At 46.6% G+C, this 11,747-nt stretch overlaps 4 protein-coding genes across 4 annotated transcripts; 1 reads left to right on the top strand and 3 right to left on the bottom strand.

Moving 5' to 3' along the window:
- Nucleotides 1-190: 190 nt before the first annotated feature.
- Nucleotides 191-1,248, top strand: N7469_010582 (putative mitochondrial carrier protein; the record flags this gene model as incomplete). The annotated part of the gene is made up of 2 exons (XM_056649487.1): nt 191-242; nt 314-1,248. The coding sequence occupies 2 exons, from the start codon at nt 191-193 to the stop codon at nt 1,246-1,248; spliced, it is 987 nt and encodes a 328-aa protein (XP_056496618.1).
- A 640-nt stretch (nt 1,249-1,888) lies between these two features.
- N7469_010581 (uncharacterized protein) lies at nt 1,889-3,558 on the bottom strand (the record flags this gene model as incomplete). The annotated part of the gene is made up of 3 exons (XM_056649486.1): nt 1,889-2,098; nt 2,167-2,232; nt 2,293-3,558. The coding sequence occupies 3 exons, from the start codon at nt 3,556-3,558 to the stop codon at nt 1,889-1,891; spliced, it is 1,542 nt and encodes a 513-aa protein (XP_056496617.1).
- A 3,161-nt stretch (nt 3,559-6,719) lies between these two features.
- Nucleotides 6,720-7,307, bottom strand: N7469_010580 (putative prefoldin subunit 1; the record flags this gene model as incomplete). Its single annotated transcript, XM_056649485.1, has 3 exons — nt 6,720-6,888; nt 7,016-7,182; nt 7,278-7,307. The coding sequence occupies 3 exons, from the start codon at nt 7,305-7,307 to the stop codon at nt 6,720-6,722; spliced, it is 366 nt and encodes a 121-aa protein (XP_056496616.1).
- Nucleotides 7,308-8,774: 1,467 nt separating this feature from the next.
- On the bottom strand, nt 8,775-10,378 carry N7469_010579 (HMG-box domain-containing protein; the record flags this gene model as incomplete). The annotated part of the gene is made up of 3 exons (XM_056649484.1): nt 8,775-10,013; nt 10,080-10,136; nt 10,211-10,378. The coding sequence occupies 3 exons, from the start codon at nt 10,376-10,378 to the stop codon at nt 8,775-8,777; spliced, it is 1,464 nt and encodes a 487-aa protein (XP_056496615.1).
- Nucleotides 10,379-11,747: the final 1,369 nt, after the last annotated feature.

Genomic DNA, 11,747 nt, shown 5'->3' with positions numbered 1-11,747 from the left:
GACATTACTTCCTATCTTCCTGGTTGCATGCGGTGAACCGGAAAACTTCATTTGTACCCTCGTCGCAACTCCGACTCCGACTCCAATGAGAAGCACTTCAAACTTCGATCCCTTATAAGACATCCCATATACCTCGCCTCTTTCCATTCGCCAACCGTTAGACAATTTAGCGGAACTTAGTATTGGGACAATGTCCAATAACAGCGCGTTAGCGCCGCAGGTCAAGACGGGTACATCCAAATGTACGTCCGCTGCAAGCCCAGACACACCACCATGCAATGACCCCACGCTAATATCAACTTCGAAACCGTAGCATCAAAAACCGTCTTTCATTTCGCCGCCGGTCTCTGCTCTGGCCTCACCTCATCCATCCTCCTCCAACCTGCAGACCTCCTCAAAACTCGAGTCCAACAGTCTGGACACGGCACTACCCTCCTTCCAACCCTCAAAAACATCCTCTCCTCTCAACACCCCATCCGCTCATTATGGCGTGGTACACTTCCTTCCGCTCTCCGCACAGGTTTCGGCTCAGCCCTCTACTTTACTAGCCTTAATGCCCTCCGTCAAACAGTCGCCCAGGCAAACACCCAAGCCGCCCTCGCCAGCTCAACAAGTAAATCTTCCTCCGCCCTCCCGAAACTCTCAAATACAGCCAACCTCGCCACAGGGGCCATTGCCCGTGTTGCCGCAGGCTTCGTCATGATGCCGGTCACCGTACTCAAAGTGCGGTACGAATCCGATTATTATGCCTACCGCAGCCTTGTGGGTGCTGGTCGTGATATCGTGCGCACGGAAGGGTTTCGCGGTCTCTTCGCAGGATTCGGGGCGACAGCAGCTCGAGATGCTCCTTATGCCGGCCTCTACGTGCTCTTTTACGAGCAATTAAAGCGACGACTTGCGACTCTGTCCACCGAGTCAAATAACGACGGTCTCCAAGGAGCAGCGTCATCTTCTTCCCCTTCCATTAATTTTGTCTCTGGTGCTTCCGCAGCTGGTCTTGCTACTGCGATTACAAACCCATTCGATGCAGTTAAGACCCGGCTGCAGCTTATGCCCGCCAAATACGGGAACATGGTCCGAGCCACTCGCTTGATGATTCATGAAGATGGCATGCGCAGTCTCTTTGGTGGTCTTGGTTTGCGAATGGCCCGAAAGGCGTTCAGTTCAGCTCTTGCCTGGACTGTCTATGAGGAACTCATTCTCCGCGCGGAGAAGCGATGGGCAGCAAATCACGAGATGCGCCTGTAAATCTCTAAAGTCCATTTTATTCTTCAGAAGTACCATATTCACTTCTTGTATTAACAGCTTAAAAATTCTCGACTCCACCCTGAGATTTGATTTCAAGGACGGTACATACTGCATTCGGCGTTGGTTTAAAGGGTTTATCTCTTATCTTTTTTTTTGGTATTTGTCTCTTTCTTTCGGCCATCGCCCTTCCTCTTTGTTAGGATTTGGTTGATATTGTATAGATCAACGTCTGACTTCCGGGGAAAGGGAGAATGACGCTGAAATCTACAACGCCGGGACTTGGAATAGTCGGCAGCATATATGGAGAAGGATGTTTGAATGTATAGAACAGAGTGGCGTATAATGCGATTGAAATGAAACACAAAGAAAGCCATCAAAAAAAATCACAGGGGTCATCAACTCATGTCTCGTTACCGTCTCAAGGTAATGACAGCCAGTATCAAGAATCTCAACTCAATGAAATAAAGCAACAACAAATTTAAAAGCAGGGTGTCTGTGTCTCGTAACAGAAAGCGGCGTAACGCAAAAGCAAAAGAAAAATGAACGATATTTCAGGTAGAAATTGATACTTTGATCGCGATCAAAACTGACATATACCCTTAACTTGAAATTGCAGACCGGACAAATTAAGGTGGCTCGATTAAGCGAAAATACGTAGCCGTCGACCGGGGCTCTTCTTTCGTACCAAGTACATTTTGTCCTTGTTTCGGTCGTTGATTTTGAGTTCGGTGGTAGAGCTGGAGGTCTGAGCAATGACCTTGCCCTCACGAAGGCGGCGGGAGTGCGCGAAGAGTTCTTCTTGGAAGTCCTCCGTGATCCACTTCTTAATGATGATATAGTTGGTATCACGCTATACAAAGAAAAGATTAGTACTCGCAAGAGAAAAGTGACAGGTCTGGTCAGGGTATGGTTGCCTACCTCATCCCAGTCCCATGGGAGATTATATGCCATCAAAGTTTCGGGATGAAGGTGTTTACGGTGTACCTAGTTGATGTTAGGGTTAGCTGGCCATTTCAGTTATTGGCATAGAGGTAGAATGCATACCTTGATCCAGGTGGTCTTAGTCTCCTCGACATGTTTGTGCTCTTCGAGTTTCTTATGCTCATCCTTGTGCTCGTCATGTTTGTGCTCCCCCTTCTTATCCTTCTTCAAGATCTTCTCAATCTCCTCCTCGCTATACCCAAACTCATGACGCAGACGATCACGGAATTCCTTATCCCTCCTTTCTTGCTCCTCCTTCGCCTTTTGCTTAGCCTTCTCCTGTTCGATCTTCCATTCCTCGACTGCAGCCTTCTTCATAGCCATCTCCTTGGCCTTCTTCTCCTGTGCCTCGCGTGCTGCACGAGCCTCTTCCTCAAGGATCTCTTGCTTCAATTTTTCTCGTTCTTCTCGCTCCTCCTTTTCGCGAGCCATCTCCTTGAGCTTCTGCTCCTCAATCCTCTGCTTCAGCTCCTTTTTATCAGCAGCCTCCTTTTCAGCCTCTTCAAATCTCTTGAGACGCCATTCATGTTCCGCCTTGCGACGCTCTTCCGCATTATGAGTTTCTTCTTCGAATTTCTTCAAGCGCCACTGGGCATCGGCTTTGCGTCGTTCTTCTTCCATGCGGGTCTCTTCTTCAAATTTCTTGAGCCGCCACTGCGCATTCGCCTTGCGCTGCTCTTCTTCATTGCGTGACTTGCGCTCCTGTCGTTCCAGTTTGCGCAAACGCTCGCTGATCTCCTCTTCATACCACTCCTCCTCATCACGCAGATGGCGTACCTCACGAGGATCGCGCACAGGTTCAGCACGCTCACGATGTCTTTCCAGTTCCCGCTCTAGTCGCTCGATCTCTCGCTGCTGTTTGAAGAGTTCCAGGTCCTGGCGGTTATCGTTGCGCTCAAGGAGACGTTGGCCCATGACGAGTTCGTAATCCCTGTGTAACGGAGAAGCCTCCCGCGAGACGCCACTAGCAGCGCGACGACGAGATCGATGGAAGTCCTCTTCTTCATCGTAGTCGTCGACAATCTTGGTCTGCTTCATCTTTGGTTTACTGCTACTCACATTATTCGAGCGTTGGGCTTGCTCGTTAACGATCATAACTGCGGGGGTGGACTCGCGCTCTCGGCGACGACCCCCACCAGTCGAAGCGGACCGGTAGACTCGAGTGTGATGTGAGGAAGGCTGGAGGAAAGCTGCTGAAGCAACCTCCGGGCGGCGGTGGCGGGAGATGGAACGCCGGCGAACAGAAGTGCGGCCTTTACGGCCAGTGATGGAGACATCGGTCTCAGAGAAGTCCGACTCGTCGGATTCGAAGTAGATTTCCGGTGGCATTTTGGGGGGTTGTATATCGGAGGACTCCGTATACTATATAGATTGTTCAGAAGAAGAAGAAAAACAACAACAACAACAATCAGGTGGCGGTAGTATAATGTGCTGGTGATAATGCTAAGCGGTCCAAGCACCCCAGCACGCGGGAGTACTTTTGGAGTGAAGGTGGGGGAGGGGGGAGAGACTCGGCACAATAAAAAAAACCCTCCTCAAGGGAGAGATTGAAGAAGGTAAAAAAAAAAAAAGAAAGAAAGAAAATAGAAAGGAGAAGAGATAAAAAAAGGGGACAAATAGGGAGAGCAACAGGGAATACGAATGGATCGACAGAGGGGAAGTTCAGAAAAGTGTACTCCGTAGGGTGGAAGAGAAGAGGAAAAGAAGAAAAGCGAAGAGGGGCTGGGGAAAACAAAGGTGGAAGTTGCTTTTTAATTCGGGGCTGAAATTGCTGATTACGGAGGAGGCAGAGAAAAGAAGAGAAGAAGATGAAGTAGAACCAATGGAAATGGACAATTCTACAGCAAATCATGGAAGTGTTCAGCCTCATGTCAGATCGTTGATGCCCCCTCCCCCCGCTTGATACCATACATTCATCATAATCCATTATGATATGTAGATGTAGATATATAGTACAATACACAGATTGACTAGTATACTACTATACTATACTATACCATATAGTTATACACTGCTACTCTCTTCTTTGCTCTCCTCTTCTGTACTCTCTACACTTCCCTTTTCTCTTCTCTCTCTCTCTATCGACAGACTACACAACCCACTCTCTCCCAGTTTCGGGCCATAACATCATCGCCTCCAGCCACCTGCAGGGCCGCGGGGCTCCACTTTTGGGCGTCCATCGTGTGTTACAGAATTGATTCTCTTCTTTTCTTTCTGAGGTTTTACTCAAGTCTTGTCTATGGCAAATCCCCAACTTACCAGAATGTCTGATGCGCCACGCAACGCTTATCCGGTTGGGTTAATTTTCTCCCCAAATTCACCGGGAATAAAGTCGCTGCCAATCTTTCGGGTACACAATGTGACACACCCATCAATCCTTAGGCGCCGATGGAAATGCTGCATGAGAATATTATACGAAGAATATCAAAATAGCATCAGAAGAGTATCAAAAGACTCGCAAAATAGTTATGACGGACGGGCATAACCAAGGGACGCGGTCGGGTGTTCCCGTGAATGACCCAAGGCACCCGTGACTCTTTTTGATACTTCAAAAAAAAATGGGTAGACTCTCGGATGACTCCGTGAGTTGTGATCACTGACTACAGACATACAGACATACATAACTACATACTGGATGTACATAGTTTATCACGCGTGCATATCTCAGCTGTCATCTCATCGCCCAATCTTGAATTCCTCGCAATCACCACTTCCGCCCCCCACGGCTCGCCATTTCTGCACCGCTGTACTGCGCTGCCCGGCGCCAGTCATTTTCAGGTACGTGCAACGATTGCTCGAGTAGAGACACCTCATACAAAGACAGACACTTGCATGATGCGATGCTCTCTTCCACACTCAATGCAAGATGTAGCAGATCGTGCCGATCCTGATCCCATCGGTACAACCCCATTCGGGGTCAAGATGCGACTCGCGCTACAGACCATTTCGCGCGCGGCTTGAGGTTCATCAAACACGCTTGTACGGAATACTAAATTCGAGCACTTCACTAGCGTAGAAGTTGTGAAACATGCTGCCGCTGTTGACAAGGACCTTGAGGTCCAGGCGGTACATACAGCGCAGAATGCAAAGAGTCTCTACGCTACCTTTTCAGAGAGACCATATTAAAATATGCACTCGCTTGCCGCCAGACACTGCTTCGAGGAATAGTCTGATTCGATAGAGGTACTACTTGCATCACCGTCCTTCCAAATAGTTGGGATACTAAGAATGCGGGGGAATTAATAGTCTTCTCATGCCAGTCTAAAAGTCGACAAATCTTCACAATCTGCTTTTGATCAAGTTGGTCCATCACTATGAGACCTTGAACGACCAGTTTCTCGAAATCCGGCTTCGTCGTTAGTATCTTCACAACAGAGAGATTGCGGCCTACAGAACCCCCAACATAATGACAGGGATCCGGGCTGGTTAATTATGCCGCGCGACGTCATATTTAATTTAATCCCATATGGCTTTCCATTTACTTGGGTTGTTAGTGGTTGTAGACGAGCGTAGGTCTTCAGCAGCTAGAACGCAAGAGTGACGCCAATGGCGTTGACCAACAACACAAGAGTGTGACCAGGGAATGTGCCCCATTTTGACAAACCTTCCAATTAGGGCTTTCATGGTGATAGGGCTGTCACTGCTTGCCCTGGCACATACATGCTTGCGGTGTGGAGGGTGGTTACATAGCACTCGCTAGTAATGGATGATCTACTAGTCAATATAAGAGATGCTTTTTTTTTTTTCATTTGTTGTTGGACGTTCTTCATGCCTGAAGTAGTTAGTTACGGCCTGTTGGTTGGCTAAGATCCGGGTTACGGAAGCTTCTCTGTGGAAGCAATATAATATCTTGTATTCTTCTGAATATTTCATAGAGCAGCGATTCTCGAACAACTCTATTTGTATACGTTGGAATGTGTCAAAGAACGTTGCTTGTGTGCGGACATTCCACATGCGGGTAGACTCCGCTCAGCCCCACCAGGCTGTCGATATTGATACTGATGAAAAGAGGGAACAAAGAGAATAATAGAGGGAAATAAGAAGGTAATAAAACATTTATTACACCGGGACTTGCATAAGAGTATGTCATATTACGGTTTCGGTCTTAATTTATGTATTTTCATCGTGCATACAATAGATTTAGAAAACTCCCGGGTATCCATGTCGCCAGTATAGAGCGTGCCGTTCCCCTTCTCCAGGAAACGGTGAAATACCAATCGCAAAGAGGTGTGAACTTTACCTCCTGCTCATCCCATATCCAATAGACACATTTTGCCTGGCCTTTTTCTTCCTTTGGATGCGTTGTTGCTGAGCTCATAGAACCTCACTGGGGCCGACACCATAAAGTCATCACCGTCGGCGTTGCCCAACAGAATACCAGAAGTACGTGTTGAAATTGGTCACCCAGGTGTATTCAATCCTCATTCCAATCGGACACCCTCGTTAATACAGGGCCGTAGAAAGCCTGCTTATCGACATCCGTGAGTGCTTCATGCCTTACCTCCGGACTTAAGAATCTGCTCCAAGTTGTCGCGACTGGTCCTGTGGGTAGTCTCATGGTATTCCAGCTTCTTTTCCAGATTGGTGATTTCGGTAGACGCTTCCGAGCTTTCACGAGTGAGGCGCTTGTTGACGGAATCGATGGGGACGTTGACGAACCTAGACGTGGAAGGTTAGCATTTGACAGAGATGAGAACCAAAAAAAAGGAATCAAAAGCCAGTAGCCAGATGAGATCATATCACAGATTTCCAATCAGACGACACAGATAAAAGGCGGAAAACATACATCTTTCCAACACCTTCGTATACCGGCGTTTCAGAAGGTAATTCCGACAATTCTTTTGAGGTAAGCTGCAGCATACGAATATCACGTTGCCTGGCAGTCATCTGTGCTTTGGTAATACCGATTTGCTGTTGCGAAGCAAGGGCGCGCGTCTCAATCTCTTGCAGGAGCTATGGCGTTTGTTAGCAACTGAATTGGTTGGGCCCATCCATACTGGTCGAGTGGCTACTGGGTTCCGACCAACTCAAAATTACCGATTACGGACCTTCTGCAGGGCTTCATTGGGGATCGACATCTTGCTTGAAGGGGAGATTGATTGTTGATTGTTATGGCTTTGAATTCGAAAGGAGGGATGCGGGGCGGGATGTCGGAGGAACGAGGTGGCTCGAGGTGGTTCGAGGTGGTTGCGAGGGGTGATCTGGGTATCTCTATAGGCGTTTGGCACCACTAGAATGGATTCCGATAGAATGCGATTGCAGAATTGCAAGGCTCGATTGAATGTATCCCAGGGTAATGTCGGCCAGAACCATACCGTCTGGTTGCTTCAGCAGGCTGTGGGCGGTGGGGTAGACTGAAGGCGGTGAGCTGTTTCTGGTCGACTTAGGGCAAGGTGCAGATCAGTAAGGCATGAGATGTTCTTTATATTGTGATAATTGCGTTGTAATCCGATCCTTTCTCATTTTAACGCCGATAGAGGATGCATGAAAGGTGTTGTGCAGATTAATTCTTTCTCTGTCGACCGCTATTACTGCTATCAGACCAATTCATAAAGAGTAATGCTGGGTTGATGATCACATCATTCAATGTCTCAAGGCCAACCTAACTATCACAACAAAGCGGCTTTTGCTGGGGACAATTCTTCAATCAGATAGTACTCAATCGAATAATTAGGCTCAGGTACATATGCTCAAAGGCGGTTTATCTTTCTACCAATGTTCATTCAAATTTATTCAATAGCATGGTCACAAATCACAACTATGCATTTACTGGACGTTATGACCACGGCATTGATTGAAGGTCAATCGACAATCATAAGTTAGCGCAAGAAAAACTCTACAAAAATTTGAATAGATGACAAAGCCACTTTTATTTCGATTCTTTTTTTGTACTTTTTGTGTTTTCTCCTTCGAAGCATACACAAGCTAACAATCTCAATGCTCACCGTAGCCAAATGAGAGAATAAGTTCTGCTTGCCCGTGCATTGAAAATCAAGAATTCCAGAGCCCCACCAACATATTGGAGCAATAGAGATCTAATAAAGCAAACGACCAAATGCCAAACACCTGATCAAGACCAAGAAATCGAATCCCGCATCCAGAACTCTAAGAAAATACACGTTGACAGGGTGCATCGCCGAAATCTGAGCCCGATGGCTTCAGACGGGGGTACACATAGAGAGGCGAGATAAAGTCAAAGAAAGAAAGTCAGCAAGGATTAGAGAGACGAAAAGGAATGCACTTCCTTGACCCTGAGGAGATACAGACTAACTTAACTTGAACGGACAAAAGACCGATAGGAAAAAATAATAAGAAAATAAAAAGAGAGTGGAGATATCAAAGAAGAAAGATGAAACAAATCAGCAAGAATTCTCATTGTCATGGCACCAAAGCGCCCAAACTCCAAGCTCTATCTTGAGCGTCGCTTCACAAAGCTCAAGGGCACAATCAAAATCCCGCCTAAACATGACTTAACCGGATCGTGAATTTTGAGTAGCCTCATTAATTTATTCATTTCAGTAGACATGGGTCTGAGTCATTTTATATCAGGCAAAAGGTTCTTCTTTGAAGACCGTTGCCGAGGGCGAATGACTAGCGTAGTCCCAAGTCTGGGCTTCCATTTCTGGCAGTCCATGGTAGATTGACGGGCTCGAGTGACTGGAAGGCATGTGGGTGGTGCTCATGTAATTCTCCCCTTCGAAGCCCATCGGATATAGATGAGAAGAGGTCATAAAGCTGTGATCGGAACTGCTTTGATGATCCTGAGGGTACTGCAGCAGCTGCGGGTCCATGTGTCCGCTGCCAATTGAGGATGGAAGAGGTTGAGAAGATTGATAGAGGTCTTCATGGTTACCACCAGGGATTCCATTCAGCCCACTAGACATTTCGCTTGGAGAGCCATGCACTCCATGAGCTCCGTATTGTCCATCATCAAAAGTAGGCTGCAGCAGACCGGGATGTATGGTGGACATGTTGCCTGGGAGACTTTGCGATGGGAAGCTCGTAGCATTAGTCCATGTCGTATCAAAGCTTTGAGCTAAACATGTACTGTAGTCATCAAAGGGACTTGAAGATCGACTGGAAAACTCAAGGCTTTGTGTACGTCGGTGCATCGGGGGTGACGCGTATGGGAAATCAGAATCTCCGAAATCATCCCAGTTACCAGGGCTATGCGGAGGAGTAAGCTCTGGTCGTCGTGTTGTGGTAGATTCCTTTTTCGGTTGGAACTTATATTCAGGAAATGCAATCGCATGATTGACTCGTTCAATCTTCGACCAGGCGTTGAACTGTTCTCTGATTTCCTCGCTTTCTTTGTGCCAGCTTTGACCGATGCCGACGGAGACATTTTGGTGGTTTTCTACATCCAAATATGCCTTACATCGCGCGGAGTAGGCCTTTCGGTAGAGCATAAAGCCGTTCATAGGGCGACCAATTGGCTTTTTGTTGCTGGATCCCTTCATTTTGGCTTCTTGAATCCGTACCGATGCCGGTCGGTTCACAAAGCTTTCTGTGTCAAGAACCGGAACGTCATGAAGATGTGCAGCAATCACGGACAAAGGGCCTGGTAGAAAGACCTTGGGTTTCGTCTTTGATCCACCTGCGCTATTTCTTTGGCCTCGACCGCGCCTGTCTTTTGGGGATCGACTCGCCTTGGCCTTGCCTTTAGAAGCGGCCTTGCGGCTTTGAGAAGAGGAATATGAAGGTGACGCAGATTGAACTCTTAGAGGAAGATCAACTGGCATCATAGAAGGAGTAGTGGCATGCTGACCAGGCATTATTGAGATCTATATTTCCAAGCAAGCTCGTTAGTCCTGAAAAAAGTTGTTAATACTGAAGGGGAGAAGACTTACCGGATGTGATGTGGGAATATTTGGATAGTAATGATGGGGAGAAGGAGAAGCATAGACCTTTTTCGTTATTAGAAAGGAAATCCATCAAATATGGGGTGCGCTATGCAAAGATAGCCAGGCTTAAAACTTACCATCTGAGGGGGTGGTGTGCCCTGATGAAATTCGCTCGCCATGTGGAATTGGTCCAGGCTACTGTCAATAAGGCCGTATGAAGGGGGAAATCGCGGGGGGCAAATCTCCCCTTCTGAAGAAATGGGTGGTGAAGGAGGTAATTCGCCAGGCATCTTGATGTTGCTCATGATCTGGGTGTTGTAAAGGTGAATGGGAAATCAACAATGGAATCGAAATAGAGATTCCCACTAAGGAGATGGAGAGTCTGATGAAGATTTCCGGGAATATGGAGCCAGGCCGATTCACAAGATAGCTACCAGTAGAAAGGATGGGAGAAGTTCAAGAGAAAGCTTCTAGAAAGAGGAAAGAAGGAGAAGAAGAGGGAAGATGGAAGCTTGCGTTGATCTTGTCCGACCTTAACAAGCGGTCTCGCATTTGACGTGAAAGGGGTCACCACGTTTTCAGACAAGCCCGGGAAGATGAAGCTCCAACTGAGACAAGCAGGTGTTAAAAGGCCCAACAATAAACGGGAAGATACCCGAGGAGGAGGAGCCAAAGTGAAAATGTATGGAGTAAGGAAGAAAAAGAAGTAGGTTTATACTTCAAGAGGATGGAGGTCCACCAAGCGGGGCCAGTGAATAAATAAGAAAACCAAGATTGTCTGCAAAGACAAAAAAGAAGTAGAGGATAGAGCAAGAAGGAGGAATAAGTAGAAGAAGACGGTGGAGAGAGCAGCGAAGAGGGGGGTCTAAATGCGTGATACGGCAGAAGCCCGTTTATACTTGCAAACACCCGCCAGAGAGGCTGAAACGGACTCACGAAGAAGTGTCTTTTTGGTACAATACGATGGCGTGGATCTATTTTGTCTGGGCGTAATCTAGTGTGGTTTATTTATTTTATTTTATTTTTTAAATTTAATTTCATCAATATCTTGATTTCTGCCTTTTTTTTTTAATTTATGATTTTTTTTTCCGCCTCTTTATTCCTAGTTCGCGCTTGATTCCATTTGGTAAGCAGTCGGATGGGCTTGTATTTGCGCAGGTGGCACTTCTTTGAACTTTCAAGTTGGAATAACCATTCAGCCATTTTTTACCATTGGTTGCATTTTTCTCCATTCCTCTCATGATTCGCTCTGTCCTACATATTTTCATGCTTTTTGGCTTTTATTTTATTTTCCCCTTCTAATAATGTACCCCATGCTCCCCCCGACGATGGGCCCGGCCTCGCCATCCATGCTTCATGGTAAGGCTTGCGCTTTGTACTAATTATGGTGACGATAGAAAGGACATTGCCTCAATTGTGGGGACTTTAGGGCACTCTCATAGAAGAGAGAAAGGATTCGAACAGAGAATTGTTGTACTAGTAGGCATGAGAATACGGTAGCGCAATATCTTATTATAGATCAATTGAGCTGGAGTACGAGGATTCAAGTGAATGAACGTTGGTTAAGGTTGACTATCCGAACAAAATAAAAATAAAAATAAAAGATAAAGAAGAAAAGGAATAGAATAAGTAAATTGATATGTAGAGAAAGTCAGAAAGCCTTTTTAGGTAAAA

This window comes from Penicillium citrinum, assembly GCF_028827155.1.
Source record: "Penicillium citrinum strain IBT 23319 chromosome Unknown utg000009l:1.0-4274883.0:1.0-4276374.0, whole genome shotgun sequence".
NCBI lineage: Eukaryota > Fungi > Ascomycota > Eurotiomycetes > Eurotiales > Aspergillaceae > Penicillium > Penicillium citrinum.
The sequence above is the reverse complement of the archived record's forward strand: the minus strand, read 5'-3'. Positions and strand labels throughout refer to the sequence as shown.